The following is a 19,975-nucleotide window of genomic DNA, read 5'->3' as shown; positions in this document are numbered from 1 at the left end:
AACTTAGTGAACCCGAATATAAATAAATAAATAAAAACAGACTGCCAGACCCACAGAGGAATCAGAAGACAACAGCTTCTGACAGTCTGCAAGAACTCTTAAAGGGACAGTGCACACAAAAGTGATCATGATTTACCCTTGATTTGTTCCACACCAGTATGAGCTTCTTTCTTCTGTTAAACACAACAGACAGTATTTGTGTGGTCATTCAGTATCTGTGTGAGCAGAATGAATATGACTCATATGTGTAAGAAGAAAGCCGTTGTTTGTTCATATCTGTAAGGTTTGGTGTATCCGAGGAAAACCTCCTTTATGATCGGTAAGAGTGTGCTTACCAATCCCATCTCACCACATCATTTAACCTCTTCTGGACTGTTCAAACATAGCGCATTAATCATTCATTAACAACAAATAAAATACTTCTCAGTGTCTTTATTAGTATAGCCACAGGGTTATGGTGTTTTAATATTGTCAAACGGATGAACATTTGACACAAACTAACTGAAAACAATGACGTTTGTCCGGGACAGTATCAGCGTCTGATATAAAAGAACATGAACTCCAGGCAGATTAGAGAAGGGATCTCAGATTCACCTCTGTGTCCACTTCTGATACAGGAAAGCTAATATGCATATTCAGGATCAGCTAGCCTTATCCTCGTGACTTTGCTTTTCAAATATGTGCTGGGTCATGTTGTAATGACTAAATAATGTGTTAATAATTCATCTTTCAGCTAAAGTGTAAAAATGTGTGTTTGGCTGTGCAGAATGCAGCAAGTATAGAGCTTTAAAGAAATCATAAAAATCACAAATGTAATCTGTGTGTGTGTGTGTGTTAGCTTTAAGCCTGTTTGTAGCCTTCACGTTCAGCAGCGTGTACACTACTAGCCAAAAGTGTGAAATACTGAAGTTTTTATAATGTTTTTGAAAGTCTCTTCAAAAAGACTGAATTTATTTGATCGAAAAAATTGTTACAATTGATATTGTATACAAATTGATACAATTTAAAATACTTGTTTCCTATGGGTATATATGTTAAAATGTAATTTAAAGTTGTGTTTTCAGCATCATTACTCCAGTCTTCAGTGTCACATGATCTTCAGAAATCATTCTAATATGATGATTTGCTGCTCAAGAAACATTTCTGATTATTATCAATGTTGAAAACAGTTTCATATAACAATATTTTTGTGGAAACGTTATACACAACCATTCAATAGTTTTGGACCTTTCTAATGTTACAAAAGATTTCTATTTCAAACAAATGCTGTTCTTTTAACTTTCTGTTCATCAAAAGTGACAGTAAAGACCTTTCTAATGTTACAAAAGATTTCTATTTCAAACAAATGCTGTTCTTTTGAACTTTCTGTTAATCTGTGAATCCTGAAAAATAAAATACATCACAGTTTCCACAAAAATATTGTGCAGCACAACTGTTTTCAACATTGATAATAATCAGAAATGTTTCTTGAGCAGCAAATCATCATATTAGAATGATTTCTGAAGATCATGTGACACTGAAGACTGGAGTAATGATGCTGAAAATACAGCTGCACATCACAGAAATAAATTACAGTTTACTGTTACATTAAATAGTTATAGTAATTTAAAATAGTAATAATTATTTAAAATAATTTAAATGTTAATAGTAATTTCCCAATTTTTATTTCTCTCTAAAAGCCAGCAGTGTGAAATATCCCCCAGTCTCTGTTAACTGCTTGTTTTTACATTACATTTACATTTAGTCAATTTACAGAAGCTTTTATCCAAAGTACTTACAATTCAGGGATACATAAAGCGATTCTTCTTAAAGAGGCGAACAGACACAGGAAGTGCTTGTAATACCAAGTTTTAGACATAGTTCAAATAAATACAAGCTAGAAAGAGAAAGAATAAATAAAGAGAAAGACTTTTTTTAAATTAATTAATTTTTTTAATGATGAAGTCAAGTAGCTTTGAAAGAGATGAGTTTTCAGCTGGCGCTTGAAGCCTGTCAGGGATTTTTGTGGTTAACTCACAGTCAGACACTGCAGGACTGCTCAGGGCCTCGAGAGGGCGACACTGTCAGTAGATCATGATCACACTGAGACCGGAGACATGCTTGAAGATGCTGGTTTATCCCCTTATGAATTCACATCATGAAACTGATACATTGACTGTTTGTTATCATCTTCTTGCATTATTGACAAACTATTTTCCTGTTTGACACTGTAAAGCTGCTTTGACACAGTCTGTATTTTATAAAGCATTATAGAAATAAAGGTGACCTGTCTTAGTCCGTCCCAGCAGTTCGTTTGGTCAGCTGAGTGTCAGCATGCATTTGAAAGAATGAAAGTTTGATATGCTGCGCTCCCGTCCTCGCAGCCTCTAAAGGGGAACTGAAGCAGTCAGACAAGATTACATTATTTAGTAAAGTGACTACGTATAAACACTCATTCCTCATTCCACAACATACATTTACTTCTTGAGACAGTCAAGAGATCAAAGCCCATGCAAAATGCAAAACAAATATTTCTTACCGTGGCTCCACGTTTACCAATCCGGACTCCAACCGTTGGATAATCCCCATAATCATCTTTTTATCTTTTTGCATTCCATTGCAATAAAGTTTTCAACCAACTTTAGTTGACCTGACTTGTTTTTGTCTGCCTATTTTTGTGGCCCTCTATTGGTCAACTAGGTAACAGTTATGAGTTTATCTATTACTAGCAACAAGCACAGCAGCTAGTGCGAGTGTGTGTGTGTGTGTGTGTGTGTGTGTGTGTGTGTGTGTGAATGACGTAAAATAAATAAATATAATAAAATAAATAGATAAATAAACCAATACAATTAAACACATATACAAATAGTAAAGACTAACCTGAATATTAAAAATATAATGATACTAAATATATATCCACAACTATCGTTAACTATTTGCTGAGTAAACACTGCAAAGATTTTTAGTGTGCTTAACTGTACATTAGTGCAAGTCAGGTAGATATTACTAATATTTTATAAAATAGAACTGTATTATACACTGATGTAGAAAATTCCCAGAAGTTGACATCAATGAGGAGATCGGATGCATCTGAACAGAGTACAGAGGACATCCGCACAGACAGTTTGACAGATGACATACACAAAAACACAGATGATGAGTTAAAGTGACAGCTGATGTCTTTAAACATGATTTCTATACAGTTTCAAAAATAAAAATTTTACGATTGTTCTATTACTATACATAATAGAACAACATTGCAGAGTGTTCTTTCCGATATGCATTCTTCTTGTTTTTAAAGTTATAACGTTTTTATGTTTTGTTTTGAGATCCACTCACCAACCTCTGTTTATTGTTCAGATCACCCATTAAATATTATAGTTAATCGTCTGTAATGGCAATAATTTTCTGCTTAAAAATCCTCATACAGGTTTGCATATTCAAATCTATGATATTCCACGGAAGGAAAATAGAGCTGACAGCACAAGCTGGAATAGGGATCCGGTTCTTCTTCCCCAAATGCCCTCTGGCCCAAAGTGTAAACTGCCTGCATGCAGTCAACCCAAAGAGATCAATGGAAAAGCAATTTATTAGTCATTCATGTATTTATTTGATTTGGATTACAATATATTTTTGAACACAGGTGATGTGCATACTAATATATCAAATGCTATAGTAAATTCTGATGTTATATGGGTATTGCATTTTTTTTAGTTTGGCTCTTTTATTACTGCTTTTTCAATGCACTTTATTAAAAGTGAAGAAATGTTTTTGGTTTCCACCAAAATCAAACTGTCTACATCACTGCGTTTTGATCGTGGTTTCCCAAACATTGTTTTCATAATGTGATGTAAACAAACAACGCTTCATACAATATTGTTCATATGCCAGACCTTTCAGACATATTTGCATTACTCTGGCTCCTGTAACACATTTTTTCACCTGCAAATACAGTTATCTTACCTGCTGTTAACAGGACCCAGTGTTTCCTGCACGGACCACCTCCAACACGTTCACCTCCTGGCATAGTATGTTATACATGGTCCAGACAGCAGATGGACTCTGACACGGTGAGCATCAGCGTAAACAGTCGCTAATGAGCTCAAACACATCTTGACGGACCGGCGTTGACATTCCAATACGGCAAATGGCTTATGTATAGTATCCCATAGAAACAGTCGCTAATGAGGAATCTACCTATACATAACTATGACTTCAACCGTTAACCAGACCACCCCTTTTAAGCGGAGTGTGCACCTGAGCTCGGAAGACAGCGTTCATATTAGGGGTATCACGATATACCGGTCTTGGCGATAATCGTGATATCCAAATAATTAATTATTTTAAATTTAAAAATCAACAATACACATAAAAAAACATGTATCTGTGATATTTAAAAATTAATAGTACACATACGATAATATGACACTTAATAATCTAGCTCCAGCGCCATTATGGAGTGTTAAATTCTCACATGTGATTTGTTTCATTCCTACTTGACACCGGAGGGCGCCCTCGCACAGAAAGTCCACAAGCGAGACTCATAGGAGTAATGAAAATTACCTTCCAGGAAATCCCTGATACGGCATCCACAAAGACAAAGGCATCCAGCTGTCGCTGTAGCTGAATAAAGTGCAGAACAACAGTGTATGGTTTTTCTGCGTTCTTCAAGCCATCGCAAGTAATTTTATATGTACAACGAATATTTATTTTGCAATGCTAATCTAGGGTTGCCACCTTCAGAGAGGCAAAATAAGGGACACCCATTCACGACCCCCCCCCCCCCCCCCCCCCCCCCAAAAAAAATCATGCTCAAGCATTCTTATTCTTAAAACTTCCAGCAGTACATATTGATATTGTTATTTTAAATTTGATTTTTTATAATTAATAATTATTATTAGTCTTTTTTTGAAAGTTCTGCAGCTCCTACCTGGATGGGATAATTTTTTTTATTATTATTATTCATTTGCTCAAATTAGGGCTACATTTATTCGTCCCATTTTTATCTAAATACTAAATAGTATTTTGTAAAAAATTTATATGACATTTTGTATATATTTATGATTAATATAAATGATAAATTAATAATAGGTTCTAACATTAATTTGAATCTATTAATGTATCTGTCTAATAATGTCTAAAAATATAATAATTATGTCTATCATGCTATGATAATGTATGGAATATTATATTAACAGACTATCCCAATTTTAAATAAAACAATAGGCCTATACCTTGAAGCACAGATGTGTCTGTCACTTTAAATGTATGGGTCACCCAAAAAAAAAAAAATTATATAAATCATAATAACACAAAAGAAGATACTTTGAAGAATGTGGGTAATTCTTCTGTTGAACACAAAAGAAGATACTTTGAAGAATGTGGGTAACCAAACAGCTTCTGGTAACTTCAAGAAAAAATAAAAAAATAAATACAAATAAAATAAATCAACTATCAGAGTCCTTGGGGACCAGAAACTCTTTGGTTACCCACATTCTTCAAAGTATCTTCTTTTATGTTCAACAGAAGAAAGAAATTATTAAGGTTTGGAACAACTTGTGGGTGTGTAAACGATGACAAAATTTTCATTTTTGCGTGAACTATCCCTTTAAGTCAGACAGTCCAACCTGAGCAACTGAAATGCTTCTCTGCAAACTGCACGTTCATCATTAGTTACAGGATAGACACACTGATAACTTTCCTATTCATCCCTACGTCTGGAAAGTCTTGTGTTCAAAGGGCGGATGTGAGTAAGCTCTAGATGTTTTAAACCGCGGTGGTTTAGCGCATGAAAGGGCTTTAACTGCGCGCGTTCTGGAGACTCCGTCTCCTAAAACAAAGTAACCAAAATTAAAACAATAGCAAAAAAGCAAACATAACAACTCATATGAAATTGATTTCATTATAATTGCTATTAGTATTATAAACAGTGCAATATACTTTTTTATTTATTCAACTATATGTTGGCATTTGTAAAATACGGGACAAATCGCGTCCCGTATTGATTTGATACGGGACGCATCATTTTACCTTTAAAAAAAGGATATTTCCATAATAACAAGTAATTTTATATGTACAACGAATATTTATTTTGCAATGCTAATCGATAGCCTTTATCACTGTATAGAATACTATAAAATAAGAATCAGTTCATAGAAGGAAGTTATTGCCAACATTTGATGCTATAATGCAAGCTTGGAGTAAAAATATGTAGTTATTCTCATAAGTTATCTAACTTTGACACTGTCCTAAACTAAAAACAGTTAGCATTTTAGTCTCTGTTTAGTGTAATTGTTCCTTTTGTATGCAATGCATTGGTCAAAAAAAAATAAAAAATAAAAATAAATAAATAAAGATTAATCTGACTGATAGCATGATTTTTTTGACATTCTATAGCTATCACAATATATCGTTATTGTGAATTTTTGAGGCCACGGTAATCATGTAGTGAAAAATCTGATATCGTGGCAGCCCTAGTTCACACCATCCAAACATACTGAACTCTGATGTCACTCGAACCTGGGTGCACACCAAAAGTGCTAGTGTGAAAGCCCCCTAACATGCATGTACCATCTTGTTGGTGTAGCTTGTTTTATTTGTATGTTCCACATCATCCTATATGTCCGTTCACCTCGATGTAATGTGACATATTTCATTAGCTTTAAAACAATATATATTACACTGGCTTGGAAGAAGCGGACAGATAAGAATGTTGCGTGACATAAACAACAACACGTAGGATCTGCCTCTGTCTAGTACATTAGGTTAGGGGCGAGTGCCATTCCTTCTACTTTTGGTTAGGAAACGTAGTCTAGTTAGGGCATCACGGATGCTGAAGACTTTTATTTTTATTATTTGTTAGTTAGGTTAGAAGGTTTATCTGAAAGTTGGACTTCATTTGGTTTTGTTTCGTTTCTTTAGCACCTCCTGCATCCCTTCTTCCACCTTCTGTTTTTTGTAGCTTGTCTTATGTCATGATGTAAATATTGTAAATACATACTTTTGTATTTTCTCATTTAATTAATCACTGCTCTATTTTCATTTTGCCTTAGAACCTAATAAATTCACCCGTCTGTTACTTGTAGACATCTGGCTTTTTGGTCCTTTGCACAGCACGCAACTTGTATATATATTTCTCTTTTATTGTCCATTCTAAACGTAAACCCCTGTATCCCTAGACTCTATCAGGGTTGTAACACCTGATTTTGACCAATAAGATGTTCCCTAGCATGGGAATGTCTCCACCACTCTATGAAAATGACCTGAAGCCTATTGGTTACATAAAAAAGCACAAGACAAGCCCTCTGGATGTGTCCCACCTTAATCTCTTGTTTGAACAAGAAGTACACTGGTTCACTTGTCAAGCCATTTTACATCATTGCTCAATAATCAGATGATGATGTGCTTTAGAAAAACAGACGTTGGATTTTCATTGGATTTTATTAAAACAATGTGATCAGCTCTTCCCAGAGGACACTGTGTCTTTTGTTTTCCATACTGCTGCTAGACTTTGAGATGTACAAATCCAACTCAAATGGAGTTCCAGAATGTCCTGATCCCAATGAAGCAGCTTCCTATGTATAGAAGCGTCTATGTGTGCTCCTTACGCCTGATCAGTCTCTTGAAAGCCTGCTTAAAGTCCTCGTTGAAGCTGGTATACAGTAGTGGGTTAATGAGCGAGTTGATGTAGCCCAGCCAGGTGAGGGCATCTGACACATGACGCGAGGGGTTCAGCACATTCAGGCCCACCAGCAGCTCTTTCAGGAAGAACGGGAGCCAGCAAAGGATAAAGGCTCCCAGGATGAGCCCCAAAATCCGAGCTGCCTTCCTCTCCCGAGACGTACAGATCTGGTTCCTCTCGTCCAACTCCGCCGTCTCCATATCAAGCGATGGCACACGGATGGTGACGTGGTTGCGGTCGAACTCCACGGTCTGGTCAGAGTTGGACCCATCTGAGACGCAGAAGGCGTGCGTGACCCGGCAGTGGTTCTGTGAGTTGGTGCTGTCTGTGCTGCGGCTGCTGAGGTGGCGTGAAGAGCCGCGTTTCTGGTAGTGCGTCTTGGCGGCACTGTAAATCCGGGAGTAAAGGATGAGTATGAGAGTCATGGGGATGTAGAAAGCACCGAACGTGGAGTAGATGGTGTAGCCCACGTGGTTGTGCTCGATGATGCACTGCTTCAGGCCTGTCCTCTCCCCGCGCTGCCTCCAAAACAGAGGCGGTATGGAGATGAAGATGGAAATCACCCAGACAGTGGCCACCATGACACCGGCACGCTGGGCCGTCCTCTTGCGGACATACTCGATGGCTTTAGTGATGGCCCAGTAGCGGTCCAGTGCGATCACGCACAGGTGCAGGATGGAGCAGGTGCAGCAGGTCATGTCGATGCTCAGCCAAGCCTCGCACACAAATTGCCCCAGTGACCACGTCTGGGTGGTGATGTAGAGGATGCTGATGGGCATCACCAGCATGGCCACCAGGAAGTCGGTGACAGCCAGGGAGCAGATGAGGTAGTTTGCAGGGAGGTGGAGCTTCTTGGTGGTGCAGATGGCCACGATGACAGCGCCGTTCACCACGGCCGTCAGCAGCGTCACCAGCGCCAGCAGGGCCACCACGGCCAACCGTTCCGTCATCAGTTCAACGTGGAAGGCCGTTCCTGGGGTGGCGGTGGTGTTGGTGGCATTGGCTGGAGCACTGGCGCTTTCTCCCCTGTAACGCTCCATCTCTATTCTGTGGCCAGTCTCTCCCTCAGTCAGGAGGATCTCTCTGTCCAGGACTAAAGCCCCAAAGACTTCTGCACTGGATCAATGACGGCCTGTCAAACACACAATTAACAAGGCATTTATGTCAAATTAGTTACTTAAAATGATTAATAATGACTTAAAACTTCCAGAACATTTAGACACAGTGGCGTCTAATAAAGGAGTAATTCACAGGTGGCAAATTGGGCTTGCCTGTCTACGAACAAGAAACATGAAAACATTTCGAAATTGGTGCAGCATGACTAGAGAGAACAGAAAAAGGTCTTGACGTTCACTTTTTCCAAAAACGTTAATACAATTTAATGCGCTTTTCAATTTTACTATTTTGCCAAGAGCCTTAGCTGGTAAAAGCTTTTTTTTCCTGGTTAAATATATAGAAAGAAAGAAAGAAAGAAAGAAAGAAAGAAAGACAACTGTTCCAGATTAAGATTTTGCATATCAGTTTCAATGTACCCATCTGGGGTATTAAAACACATCTAAAAGTCTAAGTTAAATCAGCTAAGCAAGCCAAAAAAGACTGGTGCCAGGCTAGATCCCTCAGTTTCAATGGTAGATATATTTGAGTGTCATCTGTAAAACAATGAATGAAACACCATGTTTCCTAAAAAAGGTGGAAGCATATATAGAGAAAATAATACAGGTGCCAGGCTAGATCCCTGTGGGACACCAAAAAATGAGGGGAGCTGTGCAGGAAGAAAAATCTCCAAGACAGAATAAGAAATGTATGTTTGACAGATAAGAGCTGAACCATTTTCCAACACGTTCACCTCCCGGCATAGTATGTTAAATGTATGCACCATGGTGATGCAGGACATTTCCTTTAATCCCTCCACAATACTCAAAACAGGAGATGAGGATATTATGGTGTTAAACGCTGCACTCAAGTCTAATAACACCAGAATACTGTGCTCACCTGAGTCCACAGTTATCTTGTGCTTTAAATCACACTTGTCTGAACCTTGTTACATTAGATAATAAAATATCAACCACAGGTGTAGTTTATCAGCATGTTCCACTAACCACAAATAAACAAACAACACTACATCTATTGTTTTAGCAACAAATTCTGTCTGTCAGATGTTTTGATTGTGAAGGGCCTAACCTAACCCCAACCATGTTTGATTCAAGGCATTTATCTCTACATATGCTGTTCAATTATTAAGATGTTAATAATTATTCTGTTTTATTAATTAATGTGTGCTGTGTCTGGGTTTTACGAAGCAGCTGTTGTCATATGTCATATCAGAATTTATTTACAGAAAGCTCAATAGCCGTATGTTCATAGTAAACATATTGACTAATATTAATAAAATTATTGATATTAAGAATAAAGTAAATATTACTTCACAATAGATGTTATAGCACTTTACAAGTACATTAATGCAGGGATGTAACTACATTTTTTTATTTAACCAGAAAACAAGCAAACATTTTTTTTACATAGTCATTATTTTGTAATTGTTTTTCTTTTTACTGTTATGCACTATGTACAGCACTTTTGATCAATTTTTATTGTGTTAAATGTGCTTTATAAATAAAGGTTGTTGTTGTTGTTGTTGTTGTATTATTATTTACATATACATTATTGTCCAGGGAGAAAAAATAAGCATTTCAGCTCTGATCTAAGTGATTGTCTATGGTGATTGTGACCTGTGATGAAGTGATTTTGTGAGAGAGATATTGATTATGGCATTTTCCAGGTGTGTCTGGTTCATGTCCTCTAGTGTTCTGTATTGAAGACAAATGAATTTATTCCTCTGCTTGGATTTGCATTTCTCCAGTCATAGTGGCTCTGACCGGCAGCCCCGCAGGTACAAACAGGAATGGAATGCAACAAATTTAATGCAGGTTTTGTGTCTCAAGGGCAAAGTCAGCAGTGGAGTGGAGCAATACATTTATATTAATGCAGTTATTTAGAGGAAAAGGAAATTGCTTCACAGGCTGTAGAGCACAGAACCATTGCAAAGATACACACAAACATGATTACAACACATCTGTATAATTCAATTCATATTTAAACCAAAGAGTGGAGCCAATTAATCTTATCTCCTTCAGTTATGAGCACAGGACATGCTAAATATAACCTTCCTAACATGTGAATTTAATGAAGAAGTAAGCCATTACTGATCACGGGTATTAGCACAGCTATTACTCACTGAATGATGTGACATACAATGTAGTTTCTACTCTTCAGAGCAATGATGACCACAAAAACTTCAGCATAGCAGAAACTCTTTTAAATTTCAAACATAAAAGTTCTTCATGCAGTTCTTGTGAAGTGAAAAGCTGTGTGTTTGAAAGAAAGAAAATCCATCAAATTTTAATCTAAAATCTTTGCTTCAATCTACTTATTTGTTCAGAACTGTTTTAGAGCTGTTTTGGCTTGTAAACGGTGCTTTATCTGTGCAGATTTCTCTTCTGATTCAGACCAGACCACTTTTTCACTGGAGGAAGCGTTATTAGGAATTATGGACTCGTATTTTAGCCAGAAGCAACAGTTTAAAAGCGTCTTGATGGATTTGTTTGTTACAAACAGTTTATGGTTTCAGAAGATGTTAATTGATGGACTGGAATCATGTAGATTACTTCAGCTGTTTGGACTCTTGTTCTGATGGCACCCATTCACTGCAGAGCATCCATTGCTGAGCAAGTGAAGGAATAATACATTTTTCCAAATCTGATCCATTATTTAGCCAGGAAAATCCCCTTGAGACTTCACAATCTCTTCTTCCAGGGAGACCTGGGATCTTGGATGGCGATAAGGTGAGGACATTTTCAGCAAATTTTCATTTATAAGTGAACTGTTCCTTTAAGATCACCTCCATTTTACAGATTTATATGGGTTGAGTCAAACTGAGTGTACATGACAATGAATCTAAATAGCCAAAAATTACACCGCTTTAACTCTAAGTAAATTTAAGTTGAACAATTAACACAAAATTATTTTTTTGAGCGAACAATTGTAAGTACTACAAAAACAATACTTTTTTTTTGTCATTGTCTCCAACACAACTGCCTGTCTCAAATATTTATTACAACAGATTTAACAAACTATATGACTCAATTGCTTCCACAATAATCTCAGACATATAATCACAGAACAAGTACCACCAATTGTGCTCCACGCCTGAATAAAACTATTGTAAAAACTACAGTTAAGTCATTATAATCTCAACAACTGAATTACAATATTTACATCACTGGCTCCCTATCAAACATCGTACAGATTTTAAAATCTAGCTTATTACTTATTAAGCCCTGAATGGTTTAGCACCTCAGTATTTGAACGAGCTCTTGTTACATTATAGTCCACCACCTCTGCTGCGTTCTCAAAACTCTAGCAATTTGATAATACCTAGAATATCAAAGTCAACTGTGGGCAGCAGATCCTTCTCCTATTTAGCGCCTAAACTCTGGAATAACCTACCTAACATTCTTCTGGAGGCAGACACACTCTGTCAGTTTAACTCTAGATTAAAGGCCAATCTCTTTAACCTGGCTTACACATAACACACTAACACATTTCTAATATCCAAATCCGTTAAAGGATTTTTAGGCTGCATTAATTAGGTAAACCGGAACGGGAACACTTCCCATAAAACCCAATGTACTTGCTACATCATTAGAAGAATGGCATCTACGCTAATATTAGTCTGTTTCTCTCTTATTCCGAGGTCACCGTAGCCACCAGATCCAGCCTGTATCCAGATCAGAGGGTCACTGCAGTCACCCGGATCCAGTCTGTATCCAGCCCAGATGGTGGATCAGCACCTAGAAAGGACCTCTACAGTCCTGAAAGACAGCGGAGACCAGGACTAGAGCCCCAGAGACAGATCCCCTGTAAAGACCGTGTCTCAGACGACCACCGACAAGACCACAGGAAACAGATGATTCTTCTGCACAACCTGACTTTGCTGCAGCCTGGAATTGAACTGCTGGTTTCGTCTGGTCAGAGGAGAACTGACCCCCAACTGAGCCTGGTTTCTCCCAAGGTTTTTTCTCCATTCTGTCACTGATGGAGTTTTGGTTCCTTGCCGCTGTCGCCTCTGGCTTGCTTAGTTGGGGACACTTCATTTACAGCGATATCGTTGACTTGATTGCAAATGATTGCACAGATACTATTTAAACTGAACTGAGCTGCATGATGACATCACTGAATTCAATGATGAACTGCCTTTAACTGTCATTTACAATAATTAAAAAACTGATTTCCTAATTAATGTTGTTCAGTTGCTTTGACGCAATCTGTTTTGTATAAAACGCTATATAAATAAATGTGACTTGACTTGACATTTCTCGGTTACTTGTCAAGTTCTGCAACAAGTAGAATAGATTAGCAATTTAATTCATTATCTGCTACTGAACATTGTTTTTTTTGTCTTTACTTACATGTCACTTGCATCAGAAACAGAAAGTTAAATTCCAGTATCCATCAAGTCAGCTGAGAGCAAATAACAACAATTTTGGCCAATAGTAAATATCAGTGGCCAATAGCACATTTTGTGAGGGATCAAGTGCAGTTAGCCAACCTTTATCAATTAGGATTTATGCATTATAACCCTTTGCTGATCTGGACAGCTATCATTATTCACAAATACTGAGCTGTGTAAAATGCTGTGTCATTAACAAAAGTCAGCTGCACTAAAGCATTAAAAATTCAAATTTAAACAAACTCACTAAGTCTTAATGGTGCGTGTGCAGGTGAGCTGCTGTTACTACTCTATCCCAGAGACGTGCTCACTCTCACACACACGAGTGTTTTCAGAAGATTGAATGTCTTTCCAAAGGTTTTGTGTCTTCTCTAGGACACGGTGCAATCACACTAATGATAAAGACATGAATGAGCAATCACATAAAAGTAGCCTGTAATTGCACAGCTTTGATTGACAGCTCAGCTGGTCCCTAGAGGTCAGAGGAGGCTCTGAAATCATTCAGAAGAGGTTCAGGCCTCACAATAACACAATCACCTCTGGTGTTCTTCACGAGTATCTTTCATCAACCTTTTGCATGAGCGCTGTGTTTGCGTAGGCCGACTCATTATGTGCAGTTGTTGGGATATTTCTAAAGTGGCTGTCGTCACACATGGGCCTGAGCACTCATCTGTCCACACATCTCTAAGTGAAGGCCAGGGATGTAACTCATGAGGTGAGATAATTACAGATACGAGGAAATGCTGCAGCTGCAAATTCTTGTTAAAGAATAAGCTTTATTACAGGTTTAATGATTTTAATATGTACTCAGTAAGTTCCCTTTCGAAATGGTCTCTCTCATTGCATGAAACACTTAGGTAAACCCAGCTTTTCTCTGAATACTAAAGCCTGATTTGTTAACGTTTGTGCAGCTGCACAAACCAAAGGCATTTCATCTTGCCAAAACAGGTGGTGATGACTGCCTATATAAGTCAGTAATAAAAACGCTCTCTCCATCTGGTGATGAACAAGGTCAAATTTCCTCTTCTAACTGAGCAAATTTTAGCGAGGTTTGTTGTGAAATGTCATGCCACAAGTGTGACACATGCAGGGCAACCCTACATGCCTCGGACAAGCACAGTGAGTGCGTCACTTCCCTGGGCTGTGTTCATGCTGAGGCAGCACTCATGGAGATGGACTGCTCTCATTGCAAGAGCATGAGTCTCACCTTGCTTCATTCGCAGATCACTTTCTACATTGAAGAGCCTTGGAGGAAGAAACAGTGGAGTCAGAGAGCTGAGCAGACAGGCTTGAGTGAGCTCACATTGGTGCAAGGTCCGCGTGCCACACTCTCCCCGCAGCAAGATGATTCCCCGGTGATCTTCTCTCATGAAGATCAGCGCCACTCATCTGGAACGAGCGGCATGGTCCTTGGAGGACCCTGGATCCCTTCCACCCAGAGAATCTAGTGGTGTACGCTCTAGTGAGGATAGCGAGCTCATCTGCATCCTCACAAAGGCTGTTGAAGAGCTTTGCTTGGAGTGGTCGACCCCAGAAGAGCCACCTGAATTAATGGTTACTGCCAGTGTGCCATCAGCGAGCCCCCTGTCAGAGACCTGCACCATTCTTTCCAGAAGTTCATGATGAGCTCACAAGTCGTGGCACGACCCTTACTCTGTCCATGTTCACACTTGTGCTTCCACCATCCTCAGCTCCATTGATGGCGCAGAACAAAAGGGCTACAAGGTGCTCCCTCCTCTCGTAGAGGGCATTGCTGCACACCTCTGTCCGCCATTGGTTGTGGGATGGAAATCCAAAGCATGGGATGACTGTTGTTTCATTTTCATCTATGTTTTTTTTTATCTGTCCCTTACAAATAAAACATTAAATAAATAAACAAGCCACTGACTGGCCCTGAATACTACCAAGACGACTACCCAGGTGATCAATAGGTCAATGGCCAGCCACTAGTTAAAACTCAATGAGATTAAGGCCATGAACATGACCGCATTCCCACCGGGATGTTTGGCCCCGCTGTAGATGGTTTTGAGGAATGCTTCACTGCAACACAGAAGTTGTCACAAGCCATGTGCCCCTTACTGCCCAAGCGCTACAGCACGGCAGGAGTTTCAAGTTGCCAGAAGGCTCCATCCCCCACTCAGCCTCAGTCCAAGCACCAGGGCCCCTGCCCCAAAGTGACGTTAGACCCTGAGCTGCAATGCTGATCTGTCAGGAAAGAAGAGGAGAGGACTAAGTCCCACCGAGGCCGGGCCTCCCTCAAAAAAAGTATTGTGCTTGCATTCCAGTTCTTCATTCATCTCTGGCCATTGGAGGCTTTGTTCATATTGTCAATGCTGGGTCTCACTTTGCACACACTCAAGCAAACCCACTGGCAATAAAGACCACTTCTCCACTTCGCAAAAACATGGTTGTCAATCCCAGACTAATAAACCAGACACCCTCCATCCAAAATACTCAAACACCTTACCGCCAGACTACAAAATTAGGAAACTCATTTCAGCAGACTATAAAATGAGGCCACTCATTTCATTTTGCTCGCAGACCTCCCCCGATTCAAGGGTGTGATTCAAACTTTGGTTCAGGACAGTGACACTCACATTCTCCTCTCGAAAGTGCAGTGGAAACCATCCCACCAGAGAACAGCCAGGCTTTTACAGCTGTTAATTCCTCATCCCAAAGAAAGATGGTGGGCTCAGGCACATCCTTGAACTTAGGCTCCTGAATTGGGCAGTTACGACTCGGCCCAGATAAATCCCGGGTTCAAGCCAGAATACTCAATGAGAATTCAGCAGCTAGCAGTCACAAAAACTTTTTAACATATCACAAACCTGTTTTTATTTTGTAATTTTACTATAGAGATTTACTGAGGTATAAAATGGGTGTAATTAGTAGAAGAAATCAGCATTTGAAATGGAAGCAAGCAAGCATGGCTTATGGTTCCAAACACTGTCCTGATTGAGAAAATTTTATGCTCAATCTTAAGCATTGTTTCTTTTTCAGTATCGTTGAATGTTTTTGGTTTATGTATGGTTACATTTCTAATGTGATTTATTTTACTTATACTGTAGAAGTACTTCACATATTTTGTGGTATATTCCTACATGCCTGTTTGACCCATGTGGTGTGTTTAGATGCTATGGTTTGTGACTTCAACCGCCAGGGATCCTCAAAATGGATTATGCCACAAAAAACTTGCCAGTTTATTGGAATTTACGTCTACACTAAGGAGAACATTTTGCATGAGGAAACTTTTAGATCATGTTCTGGGATTTTGACTTTTACAGACATTAATTGCAACAGTGTTTGGAGTTATCAAATCATCACAATCATCATCATCTTCATGGACATATAAGAACAGATAAGATTTTGGTTTTGTTGCTGCTGGTTATCATTGATGTGCACTTTTGTTTGTTTAAATGTGTCTGTTTTTTTATTTTTTTATTTAGTCATATACTAGCTTGTTTTATTGAATTGTCTGTTGTGTCTTAAACATAAAACCTAGTTAGTGGTTCCCTCCCTATAAAACAGATTTATAACCAATGCTTTTGTGCGATCAAGGTAACGATTATACAGCATCTTTTAAAGTTGGGGCTTTTCTTCCCCTCAAAGATTTTCACAGGATGCTGGGCCTTGTTGGCAGCTGCCTCTTCTATGGCAAGGTTAAACAACTTTTTTTCAAAACCTTTGCCCCACTGGCTAAACCCACATCCCATCCCATGACTGGCATCAGGGACATTTTCTCCTCAAGGTGAGCCACTGTTGTGTCAGAGCTGTGGCCCCTAGGAAGGCCCCTCGCCTGTATCAGCCAGGAGTCCTATTGGAACTGACCTCCAAAAGGAAGGTAGTTATGACAGATGCCTCCAAATTGGGAGCTCTGTGCAAGGGCAGACCAGCATACTGTCTCCTGGTCCAGCCTGGAGCAAGATTTGCATATCAACTGCCTTGAGATGATGGCAGTTTTTCTGGTCCTCAGAACCTTCCTCGGAGTCTAGAACGCCATCTACAAGATGCGTCTATGTCCTCAAATGGTTGGTGTGCAGTTTTGCAAGAGCTGCTGGATAAGGGGTGCACAACTTCCACGCTCAAAATATAATGGCGGCTGTCATAGTGAATCATACCCTCATCGCCAGCCAGATTTTTCAAATAAAAGATCAAAACGTTAAGTTCCTAGATTTTAGACTTTAGAATTTTTCAAAAAAAGATTGCAGATTAATTTTCACAGTCTCCTTTGATCATATTTACCAAGGGTGCCCATATTTTTGCCCATGACTGTATGTTTCTGTTATGTTGGTTTTGTAGTGTTACCGTTGTGGTGAAGAGTAGAGCCTGTGGTTAGGTTGACGATGGACAGTAAAACTTTCAGCCTATATATACTGCATGTTGTTTGACTATTTACATGCAAGTATTGTGAGTCTTTAGTACATACCAGTGTGCTGTTGCTAACTAGCACTTAACTATGAAGATCTGAATGGATGTGCTGTTAATGGAAGCAAGTTGTATATAATTATCATTGTGATTAGTGGGGTGGGATCATATGAGCAAAGCTTGGCTTGGCTCCCATGGCTCTCAGCCCCGCCCCACTTGTCATACAAATTTTAAGCTCTATAAACTTGAAAAAAAATTGAGTTTGTTTACTCAAATATTTTGAGGCAATAAGTTTCCTCAAATGTTTTGAGTATTCTTAACTTACTGTATAAGGTTTTACAGTGCTGGTAATGGTCTGGACTATCTTGTCTGAGGACATCACTGGTTAGTCCATGATTCTATAGGGGCCTTGTTGTGGGCATGCTGTGCCAAACTATAGCGCTACAAATACAAACATTACAAACATTAACAAATGGAAAATGGAGTTTCCCTGATTGTGATTCATGCGATGCTCATTCCTGTTATCTCGGGGAACTGAGGTTAGGTTCAGTAACCAGAGCATTTCACTGGCTGTTATTCATTTTCACATGTCTCTGATTAAAGAAATATATAATTAATTACAACTATGACAATTGTATGCAATACATTTCATAAAGATATGAAGAGGTCCTCTCGCCTGAATCAGGAGTGAAATTTGCACAAAAAAAAAAACACGGTTTACAAGCCCAAACAGTCCAAAACAGCTCTAAACAAATATGTGTGTGGGTTTTGATGTGAGAGACAACAGGAGATAGACTTTTTCACTGGAGGAAGTGTTTTTATGGAATATGTACTCGTATTTTAGTTGGAAGCAATTGTTTTAAGTTAAGCATCTTGATGGATTTGTTTCTTACAAACACTAGACTTTTGTCTTCTCCATGAATTGAACCGATGGACTGGAGTGTTGTGGGTTTCTTGTGGATTATTGTGATGTTTTTATTAATTATTTGGACTCTCATCCAGCAAGTGATGTAATGTTACATTTCTCCAAATCTGATGAAGAAACAAACTCATCTACATTTTACATGGCCTGAGAGTTAGCACATTTTCAGCACTATTTCAGAACCCTTCCTTTAAGGACTTGGTTTCAACTTAGACTTGACAATAGAAGACGTAAACATCCTGAAGTCATGAAATGAACAACTTGGAATTCTACTGAAATTAAATTGTTCTTATTTTGCATCTCAATATGTCGAGCAGACTGTTCCTCCTATGCATGAGGAGAAATAACCTTTACAGTGCAGCAATGACACATTCAGACACTGCAAGTTCTCTGATATTTGGCATCTGAATCTTTAACATTTTATTTGACAGACAATGATTTGAATACAGCTGTGATATGGTTTCAGTTTTGATACAGTCTGTGTGGTGACTGAAGTCAAAAAAGTATTTTTTGAATCATGATATTTAATTAAAAACAAAACCTTGAAAAAACTATTTAAAATAATGTCTGAGATCAGGAGCAAGGTGCAAGGAAAATATTTTATTATTTTTTTACTTGATGGCTATACACACTACTTGACTGAGTCATTAAATCAACAGTGAAATTGAACATGCTACACAAAAGTAATTCAGAAACATAAGAAACCAGCATGAACACAAAGAGTCCATTTCTAAGACCTTGGCTCATGTTTTTGAAACTAGCCTTTTAAATGCATTAGACCTTTCCTTTTCATTGTCTCTGATGTCTTCATTTATCATGGACTCGTCTATCAAACGCTGCTGTGTTTGTTGTGTCTGGCTTCACAGTGGCGTGATGACAGCGGGAATGAGCTTTGGAAACTCTAATGTGCTGGTCAGAAACACTAGGACGTGACCTCTTAACGTCACGCTGATGAACCGTCTCACATCTCTCAGACTGTCAGGATCCCTGCAGCTCCAGAGAAGATGAAGAAGAAGATCCATAACTGGAGGTTCTTCACTCATCCACTTGGTGGGGACAGAGACAGAAATACAGTCACGTCTATACATTCATGAGCAATACTGATTTACACTGCAAATGAAGTAAGGGGTTTGTCCAACAGGAATGAATTGAACGAGTGTGTGATTCATTTAGTTCATCTATAAATGAAAATATTGTCATAACATAAATGTATGGCTTTGGTTCTTCAGAGAAACTCTAAAGGAGGATTCTGAAGGCTATTGTTTCCATTCAGGGCTGGACTGGGGTTCAAATTCATCCCCGGACAAATCCAGCCCACGAGTTCCCCGTGAATATTTTGCTGGGATACAGGGCCTTAAATTGGAGTAAATAAATGAACAAATAAAACAGGACAGAAACAAATAATGATATATATATTACTGAATTCACGGCAACTGCAACAAACTTGATGCATTTTTTATTTATTTGTTTTTCATATAGAAATGCACTTGACAGTAAAGCGTTGATTTTGAGCTAGAAT

General features: G+C 38.6%; 1 protein-coding gene across 1 annotated transcript in view; it reads right to left on the bottom strand.

The window, feature by feature from the left end:
- Nucleotides 1-6,361: 6,361 nt before the first annotated feature.
- Nucleotides 6,362-19,975, bottom strand: part of LOC109073019 (5-hydroxytryptamine receptor 1E) — a 34,317-nt gene continuing 20,703 nt past the window's right edge. The window contains exon 2 of the mRNA XM_019089205.2: nt 6,362-8,792. Within this exon, the coding sequence (XP_018944750.1) occupies nt 7,570-8,700 (1,131 nt within the window). The 5' untranslated portion in view covers nt 8,701-8,792 and the 3' untranslated portion in view covers nt 6,362-7,569. The remainder of the gene's footprint in view (nt 8,793-19,975) is intronic.

The sequence above is a fragment of the Cyprinus carpio genome, chromosome A20 (genome assembly GCF_018340385.1).
Source record: "Cyprinus carpio isolate SPL01 chromosome A20, ASM1834038v1, whole genome shotgun sequence".
Classification (NCBI taxonomy): domain Eukaryota; kingdom Metazoa; phylum Chordata; class Actinopteri; order Cypriniformes; family Cyprinidae; genus Cyprinus; species Cyprinus carpio.
The sequence above is the reverse complement of the archived record's forward strand: the minus strand, read 5'-3'. Positions and strand labels throughout refer to the sequence as shown.